The sequence below is a fragment of the Protopterus annectens genome, chromosome 2.part0 (genome assembly GCF_019279795.1).
Source record: "Protopterus annectens isolate FY-2018-M chromosome 2.part0, PAN1.0, whole genome shotgun sequence".
In the NCBI taxonomy this organism is placed as follows: domain Eukaryota; kingdom Metazoa; phylum Chordata; order Ceratodontiformes; family Protopteridae; genus Protopterus; species Protopterus annectens.
Genome location: NC_056728.1, coordinates 1,123,199,617 through 1,123,221,878, shown reverse-complemented (window position 1 = coordinate 1,123,221,878; position 22,262 = coordinate 1,123,199,617). Strand labels below are relative to the sequence as shown.

The following is a 22,262-nucleotide window of genomic DNA, read 5'->3' as shown; positions in this document are numbered from 1 at the left end:
TTCTATTTCAGGTTAGGGCATTTCTTAAAAGTAAAACTGGGAGATGTACCTATTATTTTACCTAATTTTGGCTTAGCAGTTAGTATGTCCCAATTTCTCTATATACTATCAATAACACCACTAGTATTAACACTGTATTTCATGATGTACCCAAACTTGGTGTTGTTATTATTATGCTATAATTGTGTTTGCTTGGTCCCTTTCATAATGTAGATAATGAATCACAGAGATCTGAAGCTCTGTGATACGTTGTCTAGATTACAGTTGGTAGAATTGTATTTTGGGTTGGTGGAGGAGACATGGGTGAGGAGGTATACTCGGCATATGTATAACAGCAGCAACTTTGTTGTTCTTTCACTTTCATTGCAGTCTGAGAGCACAGAGGTACACAGAATATAACGATATTGAGTTGCTTCCAGTGAAAAGAGTATAGGACATTCCACAGGATAAGCAAGCTGGCACGCTTCCTTCCACCTGATTTTCAGTGGAGGGAATGGAAGTGCTGATAAGGACTTCATGACAGGAGTGGATTCTATACAGCTGTCACACAGCCTGGAAATGCCAAGCTCCCATGTTCCCAGAATGCATCAGCAAGTTAGATGACAGCAGAGCAGCCATCAGGCAAGGTTCTGGTAGGGTGAAAAAAAAACTTTTAGACTCTAAATATAAATGTTCATTTTATTTTTATTTCAGACTATTAGTCAATATTTGAGGTGTTATCCGCGGTGGTGGTGCTGCGGTAGTGTTGTCGCCTCACAGTAAGACGCTGTCCGGTTCGATTCACAGCAAGAGCGTCTTCTGCGTGGAGACATGCGTGAATGGGCGTACCTTCGTTGAAGGCTGTGCGTCAGGGCTGGTAACTCGGCACGTAAAAATCAACTACCAGTCATTAGCGGACCGGAGTTCCGCTGTGGCGACCCCTAACCGGGAAAAGCCAAAAGACAAGAAGAAGTCAATATTTGAGGTGTTCTTGCTGTTAAGTTCTTTTTCAATAGTATCTGTTATTCTTCTGTTTGGCTGTCTAATATTTTCATAGATATAAATGCTACTTTAATTTGTTTAATTTCTTTATGTGTAAATCTGTTTAATTAGTTTTGGCTTAATAGCTACAACAATTTTAGTAGTATATACTGCTGGGCAGAGTCAGAAAATGGCCCATCTGGATCAGTGCTATCAAACAAACAAAATAAACAAAAACAAGGTAAAAATAAAAATAGATGAAACCTCATGCAATATATGAAAAAAGATACTGATTTGATTTTAGGAACATTTTAAGTCAACAATAAGATGAAGCCATTCAGAAGGAGACAGAGGAGCAGAGGCTCTATGACCCCTGACAACACCAAGGCCAAAATTATCGAGACTAAAATGGACACCTACCAGCTTGCTACAGACTGGGTGTTCCTTTTCTCATCCCAGTACCCAGACTCCTTCTCTGGAACTTTTCTAGCTTTCTCAGAATTTCGTGAGCTTTTTGAAATCCAAGCAACCTACTTTGGAAATTCCTGTGGTTACAGGACCCTTCTGAAAGAGGAGGGAGTCTACCCCTGAACAAGATTCAAACACCCATGATAAAGAGGTATATAAGCTAATCTACTACAACCAGTTGTCTCCTTTGTCATATTTTGAGTCAGGATGCCTACCCTGTGTTTCTCCTCACAAAATCTCATTTTTGCTCATCCTTTGAGAGAAAAGATACTTCTCACAGGGTCAGTTAAGCTATGAGGACTTGTTTGGCCTATGTGAGACAAATCCCATGGCCAAAACAGTTTACCTTTACATGTGTGTAATGCACATGAGTGAAATACAAAAGTCTGAAAGGACTTTTTCAAGTTTTCGGAAGGCCGAAAACAGAATGCATCGAATGTGCAATGAGCAAATGCACAGTAACATTCGCTCATTGCAGATTTGGCATTTTTGATGCAAGGTACACTATAGCGGGGATCGGGAAGTGGACCCTTTCTCCACTGTAGTGCGACCTCGGAGTTAGAATAATAAAGTAGGGGGTGTGGGGGTGCAGCCCCCCTGCATTATGCTTTGTCTTTGAATTGAAGTTTGAAAATCAGCGAATCTGGTTTTCGATTTGCTGATTTTCGAACTTCGGTGCAGATCGGACTCACAATTTTTGTCATTCTGGTTCTCACAAAGGGCCGTACGGTAGGTTGATTTTCAACCTTTCAAAGGTAAACCGGCCAAAACTCCAGTGTTAGAATTACTAGAAGTTGTACTTATTAATGCATCAGCAGAGTCAGAAACAAGAAATATTTATTCATGTTTAATACATCTAAAACTGACTTTGCGTGTGTGTGTGTGTGTGTGTGTGTGTGTGTGTGTGTGTGTGTGTGTGTGTGTGCTTGCCTCTGTGAGTTTTAAAAAATGGTTTTAAAAGTGCTGAGGTATCTAAAGCAGTTCCAAAAGAGATGTTAAAAAAAAATTTGCAGATTTGTTCAGAGGACCAGAATATCCACTTGAACTGTCAAAAGACTCAGCTAGATAAGAGATCAAGTAACTCAATAGCTGTTAAAGCTGGGTCTATATTATATTGTTGAACTTTTAATAGTTTGAAGCACTAAAGATTGAACTTTAGTGATCGAACTGTTAAAAGTTCAAATTGCTATAAAAACAATTTTAAAAGAAAAAAAAGAAAAACCTAAAGGCTGTAAGTAAGGGGGCAAGCCCCTTGCACCCCCCCACACCTCACTACTTAAATATACCAACTCCGAGATCGCACTTCAGTGCAATACAGTGTGGAAATGGAAGATTTCCTTTTCCGAACTGTAGCAGGATCTCAGAGTTGGTTTATTTAAAGAGCGGGGGATGTGGGGGGTGCAGGGAGGCTTGCCTCCCTGCTTACACCCTTTTATTTTTCTTTTTTTCTTTTAAAATAGTTTTTATAGCAATTCAAACTTTTAGCAGTTCAATCACTAAAGTTTGATCTTTAGTGCTTCGAACTATTAAAAGTTCGACAATATGATATAGACCCATTAAAGCCACAGACAAGTTCATGATCTGTCATAAAAGAGCATGAGGTATGAAAGACTGCTTAAGACACTAGTGAGAAATACCAATTGTTCAGTAACTGAAAAGCGGTACTATGTTTTGGATTCTATTATCAAACATTGAATGCTCCAAAGAGTGAATAAAAAAAGATAAAAACTAAAAAAAGAAAGAAAAGAAAAATAAAGAGCAATCTTTTTATAGTGAATCTAAAAAGTTTAAAAAAAAGACAACTTTTTTTGTAGGAGGCAAGCTCCCCTGCAATGCCATACCCTGCTAATTATATATAACAACTCTGATTTTCATACAACATCAGAACTATGGCAAATTACCATACCCTGTGGTATCATGATCTCACACAGAAAGCAGCCAGCAGGCTGAAAAACAAGGAAAAGAATGTTCACTCTTTTGTGTGTTCACTCTTAGACTGCAGCCGTGTATTGATAGTAGCATATTCTGTAATGCCAGTACAAAGTGCTGATATTCATGCAATAGTGCTAAAGTAAAATCACATTTTTGAAATAGTGTGACTGAGTAGATAGTATAAAGATGTTTATGAGATATATAGTCTTGTCTAAAGTGAAAGCAAATATATATGTATATATGTATGCAATATTAACTAATATGCCTTAAAAGTAAGCCTGAATATTGCTTCTGAAAAAAAATTATGTAGCATATGGATATCTCTTTAAATGTTTGGCTAATCGACTCTTTGGCACCCTTAGCTCTTTTCAGATTATAAGTGTGTTGGTCACATGGTCTGATTATCTCTACACTTGTACATTGTCTGAAAGATGATAATAGCTACAACACATGTATTCATATCTGAGTTATTCATCCATAATTTTAAATAGCATATTTTACACTGTGCTTTAGGATGGCCCATACTAAGACTGAACACTGATCACTTTCAGAGTTGAGTCTTTGGCCTAACACCCGGTCCACTTTATCACCACTGTGTCTGTAAATCACTTGGTCTTCCAGTGTCCCTTACCCACAGTAGTTGCTTTGCAAGCAAATGATTTTTACAGCACAGACACACACACACACACACACACACACACACACACACACACACACACACACACACACACACACACACACACACACACACACACAAATTCACAGAAATGGCTAGGAGAATTTTCCAATACCTCACAGCTTTTTTCCTAGCACTGAAGGCCAAACATGCCAACTATGGTATGCTCTTGATTTACCTAAATATAAATTATAAAAAACAATATCTTTCCCTGGCAGTTGGATCAATGAATCTAGTTTATGGAAGACCAAAGCCACAGTTTGGGACACTGCAGTACTCATTACCACATTCTCAGATAATAACACTACTGCATATATAAATAATAAAGACCATACAAAATAGATTACAAAGTGAAGAAATAAGACTTTACTTAAATAATAAAAGACTGCTAATACAGGCAAAATATGCAGAAATTAAAATAGTGTCCACAGAAAGGAAAATAACAGTTTATATAGACAGAATGCATACAGAAAGCTGATCTATATCTAGATATCCTAGCTGTCTCTTAAAAATAGATGCAGTCCCTGAACTACTCTGAGTTAGTGGTCGAAACAAAAGGCAAAACCACACTTACATGGCTGTGCCAAGGTCTCTTTAAGCAAAGACTAAGACTTAGTCAAAACAGTTTCAGCTATATATGCATTTTTGTTCATCACTCCAGTGTAGAAACCATGGTCACTATATTACATCATCTTACATTCCCAATCAAATACATCTGTAATTACATTGCATCAGGCTACATTTGTTTCTTTCCACACAGAAGAACAATTTACTCTGTAAGAGTACACATCTGTTAACTTTTAACTATGTAATAATTTCTCCCTCTTAGTACTGATCTGCCAGTTCTTTGAAGTACACTTTAATTGCATTTTATGACCCTGGACTTTCCTATCTCCGTTCCTTTGTGTGACTTAATTATATACAAGCAATTAAATCCTTTGCTGAGAAACAACAGAAAGCTGAATTTCTTGTCCTCTTATGTTCTTTTTTTAATTATAAGAGAAAAGGACACAAATTCCCAAGAGCAAATAACATAGACTGAAGATTAAAACAGAGTTCAGATATGGTTTACAAAGGTTCCGAAAGCTTACAATAAATTACATCACATTAAAATCAGTTTTCAATAGCTTGGCACTACAGATGCCACACTTTATTTGATGTATTTTATTGGTTTAGTGAGAGATATATTAAGATTTACTAGTGTTGCAGTTTAGTTATAGCCACGGTATTATTTAATTTATTTTTTATTAATTTAAATAGTTGTAATTGGGTCTCTTTTGCAGGTAATTCTGTTTTACGATTGTCTAGATGCAGTTGCTGTTATTGTCTGTTATTCTTCTGTAACTATTCTTTTTCTTTCTAATAACAGCACATTTATTTCCTTGGGGATTGAATTAGGTCATCAGTGTTGTTTTGGTGGACTTATATTTCTGGAATTTTTGTGAGTAAAGTGACTTTTTTGCTCTGCAGTAAATTGGAAATATGCCCAGTGCTTCACTTTTTGTTTGCTTGTTTTAGATGTTTCTAAGTAAAAGTAAGTATAAATGTTGGTTTAGTTTTCTTTTTTTTTAGGTTGGTAGGTTGTTTTGCAGGTATGGCTTTGTTTTATGTGTGCAATTTGTAAATGTTTTAGTTTTTACCAAGTAGAATAAGCAGAGGTTTAGAAGCTTGGTGATATCTTCATCGCATGCCAAGTGTTGCCACCTTCAAACTACATATACTTTTTAATTTATTCAGTTTAATAGATGTGCTTTATAATATCCCTAGATGAACATGTACATATGTCTGTTGTTATTCCCTTTGGCATACAATATTGAAACTGATGTACAGAAATCTTGATGTAGGCTAAATTTGCTGTAGTCCAGCATGAACTTGTAATGTGGGAGGACAATCACAGTAGTCAGTGAGTATTAAGGTCAAATAATCTGTAAATTAGCATTGGTATACAAGAATGGACAATGGGACTAAGCCATGGCAGGAAGTTTGTGACTACTGGAGTCACTTCTGTATACTACTATATACTAGTCAAAGTGAAATGGCAGATACTCTGCACATAGGCTCATAGGCTAATTAGTAAGTGCTATGTTAGGTGATTTGGTAGGCCATTTTAAGCCTAGCTTATTTCCCTTTTGGTGCTTGATTTAACCTATCTTTTTGGTGTTAGATTGCCCTTCCCCTTCCCATGACTGACAGTTATATATTACCCCTAGTGAGAATAAAGTGGATCATACCACATATAAGTCGATATGCTTGGGAAAAAGCATTTATCCATTATTAGAACAGGAGGCATTCCTGGGGTAATTTTTCTGCCCAGGGCACACAGTTTAATGCCTTCCACTTCATTTACCTATTGCGTGACTGTGAAGAAGTCACTTAACCAGACAGTGCTCCCAGGCTGCCACTGAAAAGGGAAATTTGTGTTTAGTGGGCTTACCAAGTAAACAAATAGGCAAAAAATGGCCTTCTACCATCTATGGCATGCTTTTAGTACAAGTAGCAAAGTTGGTACGTATGTGCTGGGTACACATTGTGTTAGTTCCATAGCATTTAGAGTACTGCTCATTTTCAAAAACAGTTTGTAGCAATGCATATTGTTCAATACTATGTGCCACTCTTTCTAGAGATCAATGTGTTTTGCGTTTGGAGGGCATATATTCTGCTATGGCTGTGTGCCATTGTACCACATTGTCACTTTTGTAAGAGTATGATAACACTGTCAAATTCCACTGCACATGCTGTTATGTGTTGCATATAGTGTTTCATACCTCACTAGTACAGCCTCATTCCACAAGGCCTCAGTGCATTTACAAAAATCACGGAACCGTCCACTGCTACCGTATGTGCCCTTCATGCCATACTGCACTGCACTGAGTGATGCACTGACAGATGCACAGTTATATCCGTGAATTCCGCACATGACTACTGGAGTTCATATACTGTTCTCAGTGACACTAGTGTCACTGTCAATTGTGTGTGTGTGTGTGTGTGTGTGTGTGTGTGTGTGTGTGTGTGTGTGTGTGTGTGTGTGTGTGTGTGAATGTGGCCTTATGCCACATAACTGAATATGCCATACTGTGATTTCCACATCCATGACTGGACTGATTATAATGCAATTATGGCTGTGATGGGCATGGACTTCATACTGAGATATAGAACAAAGATTGTGAAAGCAGAAGAAGTCTGTGAATTAGTAAGAAAGTACCATTTCTAGCATTGTATTTTATTCATTTTGTGTAATATTCATTAATCAGGTTGATGGTGGTTTCTGAAGTTCTTTTTAAGCCATAACCCAAGGCAGATGTAAAACTATACAAGTAATAAATGCTTCTTTTAAAGAAATTTGATAGTAATATTTTATTTCTTAGTCATGCACAGAAGCAATACACTAAAATAGATGCAGACTTAAAGTATCAGTGTTGTGTAACATATTAAGATAAATAGATATGAAAAATGAACAGTATAGTATGGTTTGTACTAGTATACTGTTGTTTTAGAGACATTACTAGCTTGTAATCACTTACAGGTGGGACTATTTTAAGGAGGCCTTATTCTGTTTGTGGAAAGAGGGAGCTATCCAGCATTTTGAATCACTTAGATTCAGAACAATCAGTGAGGCAATTTAGAAGGACTTGTCTGAAGAGTGTTGAGCAGAAAGGTTTATTATGCCTGTAGGAATAGAATTCCAAACTGCTGGCCATAGTTGATGAGATGCTTTTCAGAACTGGAGTTTACATGAAGGACAGTGGAGGGAGATTTATCCTGTGTCTGTGTGTACAGAAACAAATGAGTAATAGTTATAGCTTATAAGCCAAAGGGGGGCAAAACTTAACATTCTTACTAAGTCCAGACAGTGGGTGGGTGGGGTGGGGGGGTAAGGCTAAATAATCTGGGTAAATTTGAGGCAAAAAAGGAAAATAGAGTTCAGGATTTCAGTAATTGGGAGGGTGTCAGTAAGACAGTGCTGAATTCTGGAGTAATATAGATTTATAAATCTGAAACTGCACATTTATTTAACATCTTTTATATGCTTTTCATCCTCATGTCAGTCGTCAGCTCCTTTCTATTCATCCTGGCAACCAAGAAAGGCTGCTTGGTCTGCACACTTGGCCACATTAGATATCTCATACATGCTGGAGGATTATTCTTGTCCCAGTAGTCTGAGGTTCTGTCTTCACCTTCCTCCAGATTGTAGCTCACTACTTTTAAAGTCAGACCTTACTTAAACCCTAAGTGTTCACATGCCAGATCCTTATTAGCAATGTCCACACAACACACTGGTGGAGGGGAGATTTTTTTCTTGTAACCTAACTCCAACTGTGAATCTGGTATGTGGGCCACTGAGATAGGAGCATACAGTAGCAGCCTGTGATGCAAGCTGCTTCTGTGCATGGACTAACCTCTGTCTACAGTGACACTCTCTTCACGGTTCACACTGTACTCATGTTATGACATATCCTTCTGCTGTACATGGCCCAGGCCTGCATTCCAGGACAACACAACTGTAAGTCACTCTACTCGGCTCCTTCCATATGGATGAGCAGACAATGGCTGAATACTCCAACCTCTGCTCATTGGCTCCTGCAACATCCAGGTCCCTAACCAATCTTGGGTCATATGGTTCATAGCCAGGTCTTTATGAAGTATGGATGTACTGGATGAGCTCCTCGTGGAAATTAAATGGGGGGGGGGGCATGTTCATGTTAGTCATTAGAATATTCTTAAAGATGGATGCTGTTGATTCAGAGGCACTCCTGAGTTGATTTAAGTACCTTAATGAGGATTACATTCATTTATGTATATGAAAGAAAAGAGTTTGGTTGAGTATGCAATGCCACCTAAGTAAGTATCTATAGGAGTATTCAGAGGAAATTGATTTTGTTTCACTGTCATTAAATTGGAAAAGCTGACCAGTTTTTCAGCATTCACTGAGTCAGTTGCAGATTTGTAAGAATACTTCCTGCAAATAGAGCTGTTCAAAAATGTTAATGCAGCTTAGAGAAGGAATGGATTGTATGTAAAAGAAATGATGTACAGATGTTGGAACTTGGGTGGTAGATTCCTCATGACTAGGATGCAAAGAATGCAGCTTAAAATTCCACCTTGAGGTATAATATGGTGTACAGTGGTTGAGTGACATGGGGAAATAAACTTGAAATTGCCTTTTAGACAGATGATTTGAGAGGCATTATACAGTTTCAATTGAAAACCTCATGTTACTAAGTTTTTACAGAATAGGTGTGTGATCTACTAGACTAAAGGGACTCTTTAGGTTGGCAGATTGCCCCATCAAGCAGTCATTGTCCAGTTTTCCACTGTTCTGCATTGAGTAGAAGTGGCTCCACTTTGTGATTTTTGATTGACTCGTATGCTGGTAAATTGCAAAAAGCAACCGGAAACTACACTTAACAGGCATTTACCAATTCCCACAGGTGCCGATTAGGTGAGACTTTACTGTACTGCACATAGACTTGTACACAGACCTTCTGAGTGCCCTTCTCTTTCATCTATACTGACTTTGTATCATCCTAACAGATCTCTTAGATTAGAAAATCAACTACAGCTCAAAGTCGTAAAGGCAAACCATCCACCTGGACAAATGCTCTACTCTTTCACTGTTTCTAAGCTAGTTTTTTAATGTGTTAGGTACTTTTAAACTATAAATTGGATACTTGATTGGATAATTGTTTAATTGTTGTGTGACTAGATAGGGTTCTTTATTTAAACAAATTAATTGTTAAAGGCTGTATAGATCTGATTAAGCATTTTTGAGAAAGCGCTCACCTTGGTATTAAAGTTTTTATGTTTCACAACGACAAGTGAATATTTATTTTCAGTATTTATTAAGTCGTATTTTGGATTGTATTTTATTGTAAGTAACTGAAGTTCAGATATGGACTTTGCAGAGCAGATGATAGTCAAATCATCTGCGTATTGGATGATGATGATGTGATTAAGAGTAGCATGGTAGTTGTTGATGAATATGCTAAATAACAAGGGGCGCAGTATGGATCCGTGGGAAACACCTGTAGTAATGTTAAGACAAGGTGAGAAAGAATGTTGCCATTTGGTGGATTGTTGCCTATAAGAGAGATAGCTAGAAAACCAGGTTAGTGTGAGGGGTGAAATACCTAAGTTGGAGAGTTTGCTGAGGAGGATTGAATGGAATATTGTATTGAAGGCTTTAGAGAAATCAAGAAAGAGTGTGGAGACAGTATGGCCAGTGTCATGGGCCCGGTTTATTGTATCCATGAAGGAAATGAGAGCTGTGGTGGTACTGTGTCCAGGCCTAAAGCCAAGCTGAGTGGGAGAGAGGGTTTGTTTTTCAAGTAGGTACTGCAGAAGCTGAGTAGGGGTACATTTTTCTAAAATTCTGGAGATGGGAGAGAGAATTGCAATGGGTCAAAAGTTGGAGATGTCACAGTTTTTGCCACCTTTGTGTAAAGGGAGAATATATGCCTTTTTCCAAAACTGTGGTCCCCCGGAACTCATTAATTGTTCTGTTAAGAAGTATACCACTAGGGTAGGCAGTGGTGCTAGCAGATATCTTTAGGAATTTGGCAAGTAAGTTGTCAGGTGCATTAGTACAAGGTTTGAGTTTATGAAGGAGTTTTTTTATTGTGGATGTTGGTATAGGTGAGAGAGAGAAGCTAGGGTGAGAAGTATTTGAAGAGTGTGGTGAGGTTGTTTCTTTTGGGCTGGAGTTAGTTTGTGGGAATGTGGAGGTGAGCTTATCTATGGTGTCAGTAAAATAAGAGTTAAAGAGTGATGCAATCTCAGTGGGCGTATTGTCTGGGTTGGGACAAGGATTGTTCCTTGAGCCTGGGCGAAGTAGAGAATTGATAGTATTCCACAATTTCTTTGGATTTTGTTTATGTTGGTTTTGAAGAGTTTGGTAGTATTCTTTTTTATCTCTGATTAGACATTTAGCTTGGTTGCATAGCTGTTTATATAGAGTTAGCTCAGTGAGGTTTTGTTTAATAAGTAATTGTTTAATAAGTAATGAGTACTGTATTAGATATTCAGTATGGTAAGCTTGATTTAATGTGTTGAGAAGTAAACAGCACATCCAGCTGTACAGAATGACAAAGGGAGGGGCTGCAGTCACATCTTCAGACAAGGTAGTGGTTCATTATGTTGTAGCAGCCACATGAAAAAATAGAGGTCCCTGAATGTATTTGAAGGGATTTAAAAAGTGGATGTGCTAAAAAAATAGATTTATGACTGATAGAGGACCAATCAAATACAGAGTAAAAAAGCATAGTCATTCAAATAATGTACGTGGGCTAGGACATGTGGACCTGTTTGGTTAAAAGATGCGTTCACTTGTGTGTGTGTGCGTGCGCGCACGTGTGTGTGAGTGTGTGTGTCTTTGTGTAAATGCACACACACACTTTTATATTTGATGTTGGGCCTCATAACACCTTGGATGGTCTGTTGATTCCCTGTAAAGCCCATCCTGTTAGCCTTACTTGATTACATATAAATGCTTTCAATAATATTCATTACAGTTGTGGCACTTGAATAATGAATTTTTTGTCACACACTGTAGCTCCTGCATTTATTTGCATATTGAGTATTTTTATACAGGATTCCTGTGGAGTTCATATAAAGCATCCATGCTGGTGTAAGGTTTAGTGTCCTCTAACATTATATATATATATATATATATATTCTTAAAAACAAAAAATTAAGTAAAAAAATAATAAATATGTTTCAGACCTATACAGCGTAGGTGCTGCATTTACTTTGGCAGTAGTCAGATAACAAATGTGAAATTAATTGTAAGTGATTTACAAGAAATGCAACTTGCATTTGTTGCTAAAATGTTAAGGCTGCTGGATGTTGTGTACTAATATGTTTAAATGTAATTTGAATAAACATTATAAATATTTTTGCATTTTTAGACTCCATCTCCCGATGTATATAGGGGAAGATATAAAGAGGACCACCCAGACCCTGCATCTGCTTATGCAAATGAAGTCCAGGATATTATTGAAAAAGCAGTGAAAAAGGGGCGAAAGGTTTGTATTCTTCTTTACAAAAGGTGTGCTAGCCTTTCCATCACACTACATTTGAGATGAAGATATCCACTGGTTGTGAAATAAAATGGTTCTGATCATAAAGAACTTTCTCGGTTAGTTTCTTGTTCTAGATTACTTATGTCAGAGAATTCTTTCCGCATTTGTAACCTGTGGGAGGTATGTCCCTTGCGTCTTCAAAGCAGGAGTTCGACCACCTCTACTCCCTTACTTAATATAACCAGTTCCAAAGTTGCACACCCTCATGGTCGATGAAATGATCTAGCTTTGAGAGCTGTTTAGTGGGTCATGCTCAATTTACTAGGACTTAATAAAATGAGACTCTGAAGCAGTGGACAGCACTGCATCCTAGGGCTGTAGTACACATAATATTCTTGGAATATTTGTGTTAGGTATACTGTTTTCAGGTTGTAATGGACCCAGAACCAGAGCCATCACAAATGCTGTAAAATTTCAGTTGTTCCCCCACTCTCTGCATTATAAGTTTCTCTGCTTAACCTCAAAGTCCCTTTTATCGATTTGTGACTACCCAAACTATATCATTCAAACTCATAGGTTCATAGGTTCATAGGTAGGTACTAGGCTATTGGCCCTAGGGCCTATACAAGCCTAGCCAAAAAGGTACCTTAGCTTTCGCCACCCAAGAAAATTATTTTCCTGTGCCCCTGTCAAGCAGAACCACAGAAGTGATCCCCAGAGTGAATTTCCTATTAGCCATCCAATCATCAAGCTTTTTCTTGAACAGTGCTAATGAGGAGCTCTGGTTGACATAGATAGGTAGTCTGTTCCAGAGTATGGGAAGTCTCTGGGACAGGAATCTATCCCTCCACCATGTTTTGTTTATTGTGGTGACAAGGTTTAGGTCCCTAGAGCATGTAGCTCGGAGGGATTGGGATTTCTTTAAGTGGAGCATGTCCAACAGCTCTGGGTTTGACATAGCTTTGTATGTTAGGCAGAGATTGCCTCTGAGTAGGCAATATGCAACCGAATAAAGCTGGACTTTTTTGAGACGGTCTGCGTAAAGCATCTGTTTGAGGCCAGTAATCCTCTTTGTGAGGTATTTTTGCGGCCTTTCCAGTTGTTGTAGATGTCTTGTGAGGTACATACCAAAAGGGGCGTTGTACTCTATAATGGGTCTAATGAGTGATGAGTAGAGGGGAACAATGACCTCCTTTTTTCTGGATGAGAAACCTTTTGTGATGAGGTGTGCCATGTAGAAGGATTTCCTGACCACTGTGGCGATGTGTTTATCAAAGGAGAGACTACTGTCCACCTGTAGCCCAAGGTCTCTTATCACACTTTTGGTATTAAGTAGACTACCACCTATGTGGTAGTTCATGGGTACAGAGTTTTTACCAAAGGGGATGACAATGCACTTTTTGGCATTGAGCTTGAGACCATAGCTTTGACACCAGGCATCTGTTTCAGTGATGCCCTTTTGTAGGATGTCCACATCATTAGGAGCTTCGATTATGGTTCCTAGTTTGCAGTCATCTGCAAATTTAGTTAGCCAAAGACCTTTTGTGTTAGCCTGTACTTCAATGAAGTAGATACCAAACAGGAGAGGACCCAGGACTGAACCCTGTGGTACTCCACATGTCACTGGTCTGAAGTCAGATTTGGAGTCTACTACTTTCACAGTGTGGGTTCTGTCAGTAAGCCGGTTGGCAACCCATCTTGTGACATAGGGATTTATACCATGTTTAGTGCATTTATCTATAATTCCAGAGTGGGGGATGGTGTTGAACACCTTGGCAAGATCTAGATCAGCTGTGTGAACCACCTTACCCTCAATCTATGGCTTTGGTGACTACTTCAAAGAAGTCTATCAGGTTTAGGAGACATGATCTGCCTTTTACAAACCCGAACTGTGTGGGGTCCAGAGTTTGGAGATCTCCAATATCTTTGTTTATGAGTTCCATGATGATACGTTCCATGGCCTTGCAGACCAGGCTCATCAGGCTAATGGGGCGGTAGTTCCTGGGATCTGTTGTGGCCCCCCCCTTTGTGGAGTGGGATAACTGTCGTGGTGCGCCATTCAATGGGCACAAAGCCTGAGGTGAGGCTATGATTGAACATGGTACTTAGGTGGGGTACCAGTTCATTCTGTAGTTCATGTAGAACGCAGCCTGGGATGTTGTCAGGTCCCATGGATGCTGTGTTCTTTGCTTTGGAGAGTGAGGTTTTTACCTGTACAGCCGTGATTACAGGAACTTTGCATTCTTCCAGTATAAAGATGGGCCCTTTAGGGGGTGAGATGGGGAGTAAAGTTAGCACTGAACCTATCTGCCAGGATGTTGGCAATATCAGTTGGTTCTGTATATTTAGTATCATTGTGCTGTAACTCAGAGCAGATCTGAGTGTTGCCATTGAGATTCTTGACATAACTTTTCGAATGCTTTGTGGTTGTCTTTAGAATCAGTGGCGATCTTGCTTTCATAACTAGCTTTGGAGGATTTTATGAGGGATCTCAGCTTCTTACTGATGCTGACCAGGGAGTTCCTCCAATCGTGGGATTTTACTCTTTTTTTGCAACAGTTTCTTTCTTCTGTTGTAGAGTTTGTTTATGGCAGAAGACCACCAGATTGGCTTCCATTTTTTGGAGGATAACATCTTGGTTCTGTTAGGGATAGCACGATCCATGCACTCATGTAAGTGCTTATAAAGTGCATTTGTGTAGGATTCAGCAATCGTACCTCCATTGTCCATCTGCATGGGTGTCGTGAAGTTTGCCACTTCTGTCTTAAGAAGTGTGAAGTTGGATTTGGAGAAATTTTTTACGGTTGTTTTCCTAATGGGGGATGGGAGTGAGATGTGGATGTCTAGGGTAATTAGCATGTGGACGGATCTGACCAACGAGAAGCTGACCTCTGGCGTGGAACACCGGTCACCCATTTTGGTGATGACCAGGTCTAGGATATTGCTGTCCCTGGTGGGGGTGTGTATAAGTTGATCCAAGGCACTGGAATTGATGATTTCCAGAAAACGTTGATCAAAAGAGTCCCCACCAGTCAGAACAAGAATCTGAGATGTTCCACCCAGTCTGTGGGGTCAAGCAGCTATAGAAATTCAAAAGCTGGTAAAAAAAAAAAAAAGGAGTTATCCAGCCAGTCCCAGCAGACCAGATAGGATCCGGAACTTACTCCAGATTCTTTTTAGTTCCAAAGAAAACAGGGGACTGGAGGCCCATTGTAGATCTCAGCAAGCTCAATGCTTTTGTAAAGAAGGAAAAGTTCCGGATGGTCACACTTCAGTCGATATTCCTGTTCCTGGGAATGGGCGATTGGATTTGCTCTTTAGATCTCAAGGATGCGTACTATCGCATCAAAATGGCCAAACCATCCAGAGATTATTTGCGTTTCCAGCTGGGAGCCAGTCACTACCAATTTCGAGCACTGCCCTTTGCTCTCACCTCAGCCCCCAGAGTGTTCACCAAATGCATGGTAGTGGTTACGGCTCACCTGAGGCATCTAGGATTCTGGGTGTTTCTGTATCTGGACGACTGGCTCCTGTCCGCCACCACCAGGCATCAACTCATGCTTTCCAGGGATCATACACTCATTCTGTGTTCTCGGTTAGGAATAACCATAAATTTTAAAAAATCTGCCTTATTACCAACGCAGCATATCTCCTTTATCAGAGCAGACCTAGACACCACCACTGCCTTGGTCAGATTACCTTAAGAAAGAGTTATCTCTCTACTTAATCAGGTGTCCCGCTTGCTAAAAGAAAAGAGAGTACCTGCCTTTCAGGTTTTAAAGCTATTAGGCACCATGGCAGCTACCCTCATAGCGGTTCCTCTGGGATGGATGCACATGAGGATACTCCAATGGTTGCTTTTCACCCAGTGGTCTTATCAACAGCTCCCAATGTCTTTCAAGATCCTACTGACAGACGCTTGCAAGAATGACCTTCTCTGGTGGTTGAACAGTCACCAGGTGACAATAGGTCGACCATTTGTACTTCCCCTTCCCATAGCCATGGTGACCATGGACACTTCCCTGATAGGTGTGTGTGGGGGGGCTTTTTCAGGGAAGAACTGCCCAAAGTACCTGTTCAGAAATGGAATCTCATTTGCACGTCAATGTCCTGGAGTTGAGAGCGGTGCTTTTAGCGTTGCAGCACTTCCATGACTCTCTGCCTCGGGAGACGATTGTGATCCAGATGGACAACATGTTGGTGATCTGGTACATCAACAAACAGGGGGGAACCAAGTCTTACCCCTTATGCCGAGAAGCCTTGAGAATTTGGCAGTAGGCTGTATCCACTGGGTGCTTTCTGATAGCAATGCACATCCCGGGGAAATCCAACGTGATGGTGGACAAACTGAGCAGAGCAATTCTGTTGCCCCACAAGTGGTCCCTCAAAAGAAGAAGTGGTGGAAATGATATTCTGCAGATTGGGCCAGCCTTGCTGCGACCTTTTTGCATCCCCGCTGAATGCCAAATGCAGAAGCTACTTTGCCCTGAATCCTCCTCTGTGGGATAGCCCAAGGGATTCACTCGTACACGATTGGCCCTCGGGTCTCCTTTATGCCTTTCCTCCAACCCTGCTGATCCCCTGATTTTTACAGAAAGAAAAAGCTCAGGATGGACTGTTATTCTGATAGCCCCCTTTTGGCCTCAGCAGATATGGTTCCCCTTCCTTTATCAATATCAACTGGAAGAACCTTGGTTTCTGGACCCAATGCCGGACCTTCTGACTCACTCATCAGGAGTTCTTCACCCCTCTCTTCAGTCCCTCAAACTGACGGCTTGGCTGCTCCACTTCCCAACCTAGCCAGGTCATATAATTTGTCTTCTGTGGTGCAACATATTCTAGTCTCCTCTCATAAAGTCTCCACCAGAAAACTGTACAACAGCAAATGGAAATGTTTTGTTTATTGGGCCTCTCAACATGATATTGATCCCTATGTTGCTCCTATTGATAGTGTTCTGGAGTTTCTGACTATGCTTTTTCACGAAGGTGCAGCAGCAGTCACTGTAAGAGTTCATTTGGCTGCAATATCCAATTTTCACCTGGGATTTGAGGGCTCTAATCTTCTGTCTCACAGATTATGTAAAGCCTTTCTGAAAGGGACTCATCACCTTAGGCCACCTGTCAGACAACCAGTTACCCCCTGGAATCTAAATTGAATACTATCTTAGCTTATGCTTCCCCCCCTTGAACCTGCATCTTCTTGTCCCTTGAAGTTCATTTCTTGGAAAATAATATTCTTGGTGGCTATTACCTCAGCTTTTAGAGTTTCGGAACTACAAGCTCTTTCTATCAGGCCTCCATATCTGTTTTTTCATCCTGACAGAGTGTCTCTCAGGACAAATCCTACCTTTCTTCCTAAGGTCTGCTCCGAGGTTAATTTGAACCAGTCTGTTGAGCTGCCCACCTTTTTCAGACACCACTCGAATAAATTAGAATATATTTTACATAAACTTGATGTTCACAGACAACTGATGTTTTATTTGAACAGAACAAAGGAGTTTAGGAAATCAGAACAACTCTTTGTTTCTCATGCGGACAATAAAAAGGGGCTGCCTCTAGCTAAAGTTACATTGTCTAAGTGGTTATCTGATTGCATAAAATATATATATTCATCAACCAACCAACCTGTAGAGCATAGTGTGAAAGCACATTCCACCAGAGCTATGTCTCCATCTCTGGCTCATGTAGCCCGTTTGCCTTTGGACACTATTTGTGCAGCTGCTACTTGGTCCAAACCTCATACATTTATCACTCATTACAAAGTGGACAGGGCCTCCAGGGACAGGGCTTCCTTTGGTTCCACTGTTCTCAGGAATGTACTCCAGTGAGCCACCCAGGATTATGGTGCTTGGGACGCTACCCACATGTAAGAACAAACAGCGAGATTGAACAATTTCCCATAAAGAAGTTATGTTCTTACCATAATGTTCCATGTGAGTTATTCATCTTGCCTTTGCTCTTACACTCCCTCCCACCTTCCCCCTCCAGGTTCTTGAAGAACGGGTATGACCATTGGTCTGGTTGGTCTAACTAGTGTCCTTTACTCCAGCTAGAGTATTTCTTAGCAAATTATAAATATATGTATACATGTGTATATTTTTGCATATTGGTATTTTTAGTGGTATTCTTTCTTGCTTAGTTCAGCAAAGTAGATCTGAGGTTAGTCAGAGAGCATCATGGGATAGGGACTGTGCCTTGAGCTACTCAGAGATCTTGAGCTTGGAAATCGGCCGACTCGGAGCCAATGGATCGGCTCCATACCCACGTGTAAGAACAAAGGCGAGATGAACAACTCACATGGAACGTTATGGTAAGAACATAACTTCTTTTTTTGGCCTTTCTCCAAGAAATGAAATATAGTAGAGGGTTCCAAAATCGATGCCCCTAACTGAGGCAGCTAGGAGTTTTGCTTCCTGCAGATACACTTAATTTATTGTAAGGATAAAGTCAAAAAACGGAGTAAACGCCTTCTCACAAAACCACAAGTAAAATAAAAGGATAAATAAATGTAGAGAAGGTGAACACGGCAGAGACGTTCGACACTCACGTAATAAAGGCAAAAATATAGTTTAAAATCCTCACGCTGATGAAACAACTCTTCCGACAGTCCACAAATAATAAAAGAAATAACTTTATTATAAAAGAGTAAGCGCTTTCACCTATGTGCCACATAGGTGAAAGCGCTTACTCTTTTATAATAAAGCTGTTTCTTTTATTACTTGTGGACTGTCGGAAGAGTTGTTTCATCAGCGTGAGGATTTTAAACTATATTTTTGCCTTTATTACGTGAGTGTCGAACGTCTCTGCCGTGTTCACCTTCTCTACATTTATTTATCCTTTTATATTACACTTAATTTATTAATCAGACATTTATGTAATATTTCTAGATACTGTGTTTGTGTATGTGTACGTCTGCTTTCTCTTGTTTCCATAATTTTGACATTTCTCACCTGGAGTAAACATGTAGTCAACAAGTTAAACTTGATAATTAGTGTTTAAGAAACTGTTTTCGCAAAGTAAATATGTTGTAATGCAGGGGAACTCAGTATTGTAGTTAGAGTGGGGTGACGGGGGCAGTTTCTCCAGACACAAAGTGTTATAGGGAGAGATCAAGAGGTGCAGAATTATACTTCCTTCGTTATTTTTTAGGGCCAGCATTTTTTTTTGTTTGCTTTTCACTTGAAGAGCTGAGGGGAGGTGGGTTTACTGTAGGAAGGCTATTGATGCAAATATACTAATCAGTTTGTGAACAAGTAAGCCAAAATGCTTTTTTTTTTTTTTTTGTGTGAGGGAGGCATGGATCGGCTTAGGAAGTGGGAAGCTGATTGGCAGAAATGCATCAACAGTGTGATACATTGTCTTCATTCACATGTGAAATTAATTATTTGAGTATCCAAAAATTCACTCCTGGCTTGACTGGCAATGTACATGTCACAGTCATCTTTTGGTATTCAGGAAGGGCCCTAACATGGTGCTGCATGGTGCTGTAGCATGAAGATGTGCAGCACCACATAACAGGGCTGGCTCTGCCACCATGCTGAATGCTAATGAGGCAGTCCAATGGAAAAGCATATGGGGGGAATCATTAGATACCAGGGATTACTCTAACTTTAAGTGCCATAATGGTAAGGACATCAGTATGGGGATCTGGTAGTGTGAGACATCACTAGATATCATGGACTACTCCAACTTTTAGTGCCATAATGGTACAGACATCGGTACAGGGACTGAGAGTGAGGAGACATTAGATACCAGGGATAACTCATCAGTTAAGTGCTATACTGGCACTGACATCAGTATGGGGATTTCACCTTTAACGGCAATGACTTTTGGATGGAGGTGGGAGTGCGGTGGGAAATACTAGCACCAGGGAAACCACAAGTGTGTCATAATGGCACTTAAACTAGTACTTAAACTATTGTGGTGATGGGGGGCTGGGGAGAACCACGAGAGGGTAGACAAGCCAGAATGACAGGTACGAAAACTATGGTGTGTGCGTGTGTGTGTGTGTGTGTGTGTGTGTGTGTGTGTGTGTGTGTGTGTGTGTGTGTGTGTGTGTGTGTGTGTGTATGTGTGTGTGTGTGTGTGAATGAGAGTGACTGTGGGGAGAATTGCCAGTGCCGACACAAACAGCAGTTTACTGTCGTGGAGTGCAGGTCAGGAAGGATTTACATGTTGTGATAGTAACTGTGATTCATTGACATACAAATTAGCTGATAACTAAGTCTTTCATCATCACGGCTAACATATTTCTGAATTGCAAAATACCATGTTGTGGAGACACGGCATTTTTACATGAGCCGTATGGCTCATGGTAGGCCCATAAATGAATTCCCTGGCAAGTCTTTATTTTTGTTTCTCTATCCCTAGAGCTTGAGAAAAAGATTGAAATTTCTTCCAGAATTCTGAAAGTATTTTACAGTGTTAAAAATATGTTGCCAGTAAGCATTATTTAGCTCATTACATAGATTCATAGATTGTTATTAGTCTAATGACCCGGGGAGCCTTTCTAAGAGTAGTCAAGTTTTCCCGAAAGAATAATGTTCTGTATCCAAATAAGGCATTGAGAGCCAGGCATTTATAAGCTACCTCTGCCCATAAGGGACATGGGTGCCAGGCCTGGTGCAAATTTAGTATTCCCCATCCAAGAGTCTAGGTTGCACTTAAACTGGGTAACAGAGGAACACAGCTTCACATGGATCGGAAACTTGTTCCATAGGAGGGGCAGTCTCTGGGACACTTATCTGTCTCACCAGCATATTCTGTTTACCTTGCAGACAAAATTAAGGTCCCTAGACCTTGTATTTCTATTAGTCTTTGACTTACAAATATGTAGGAGATACATGTGTGGGATTTGCTTAGGCCTTATAAGCCAGGCATAGATCAGCCTTCAGCAATCTATAGGAGACTGAGTAGAGGGAAAGGGCTTTAAGGCACTCTGCATAAGGCAGGTTTGTTACACCTTGTATCCATTTTTGAAAGGAACCTCTGAAGTTGCTGTAGTTGCTGCATATGCTTGATCAGTTACATAACAAAGGGAGCCTGATTGATCTGCTAAGGGCGGAATACAGTGGGATAATAACCTCTTTGGACCTAGATGCCATGCCATTACTTATAAGCTGCACAACCTAGAAGAATTTCCTCACCACTGTGGCCACATGATGGTCAAAGGTAAGGCTGTTGTCTACATGCGTACCCAGATCCCTGGCCACTGGGTTGACTCTTAGAGGTGTATTACCAACATGGTAATTAATCAGGATGGTTGACTTCCCAAAGGCTACAATTATGCATTTCTTAGCATTGAGTTTAAGACCATGGCTTTGACACCATTTGTTAGTCAGAGATAGACTTTCTTGAAGAATGCTAGTGTCTGCAGGAGAGTCAGTTATAACCCCCAGCTTGCAATCATCTGCAAACTTAGTCAGCCATAAGCCATCAACATTTGATTCCACTTCAGAGAAACAGATGCCAGAAAAGAGCAGGCCCTGTACAGAACCATGGGGACTCCACTAGTGACTGGCCTCTTGGTAGAGGTGGCCTCACTAATTTTGACTTCCTGGGTCCTGTCATTGAGCCAGCTGGCTATCCAGCAGTTGATAAAAGGGTTTATACCTAAATTGGTGAGCGTGTCTATAATACTCCATCTCCAGCAAGTATCATTTCCATGACTTATTTTAGAAATTCTGTTTGCGGTGTAAAGTGCATTATATAGGAATTTCCATATACATTTTTTCCAGAAAGGTGAAGTAGTTGTTTTCCTAATAGATACCTAAGTAAGAGCCTTAGCTATATATTTGAAAAGTGTAGAAATCCAAATTAAAAAGTTCCAGTAAAATAAGGCAAAGTGTACTTATGAGATTGTATAATTGCTCAACTATGACAAATATATATGTTTTTTTATTTGTTAATATTTACATTAAATATTTTAGTATATTAAGACTCATTTCAAATGTAACCTTTGTCATAACTTCATGATACTTTTATGGATAACCAGTCCCGTGTATCTCATCTATATTTGTGAATTATATTATCTATTAACACCAAGGTTGTTCCTTTTAAGTAATTAAACCAAATATAAATGTTCTGATCTTGCAATCTTTCTTTATTTCTTAATTGTGCTGTCTATAAATCCTGTAGTAAAGGAAATGGGAGACATTGTGAATCCCATTTTTAAGTTAGGATATTTATATATAACAGTAAGACATTTC

At 39.8% G+C, this 22,262-nt stretch overlaps 1 protein-coding gene across 1 annotated transcript in view; it reads left to right on the top strand.

Moving 5' to 3' along the window:
- Window positions 1-22,262, top strand: part of ETNPPL (ethanolamine-phosphate phospho-lyase) — a 276,355-nt gene that overhangs the window by 145,073 nt on the left and 109,020 nt on the right. The window contains exon 6 of the mRNA XM_044061317.1: window positions 11,941-12,057. Coding sequence (XP_043917252.1) covers window positions 11,941-12,057 — 117 coding nt within the window. The remainder of the gene's footprint in view (window positions 1-11,940; window positions 12,058-22,262) is intronic.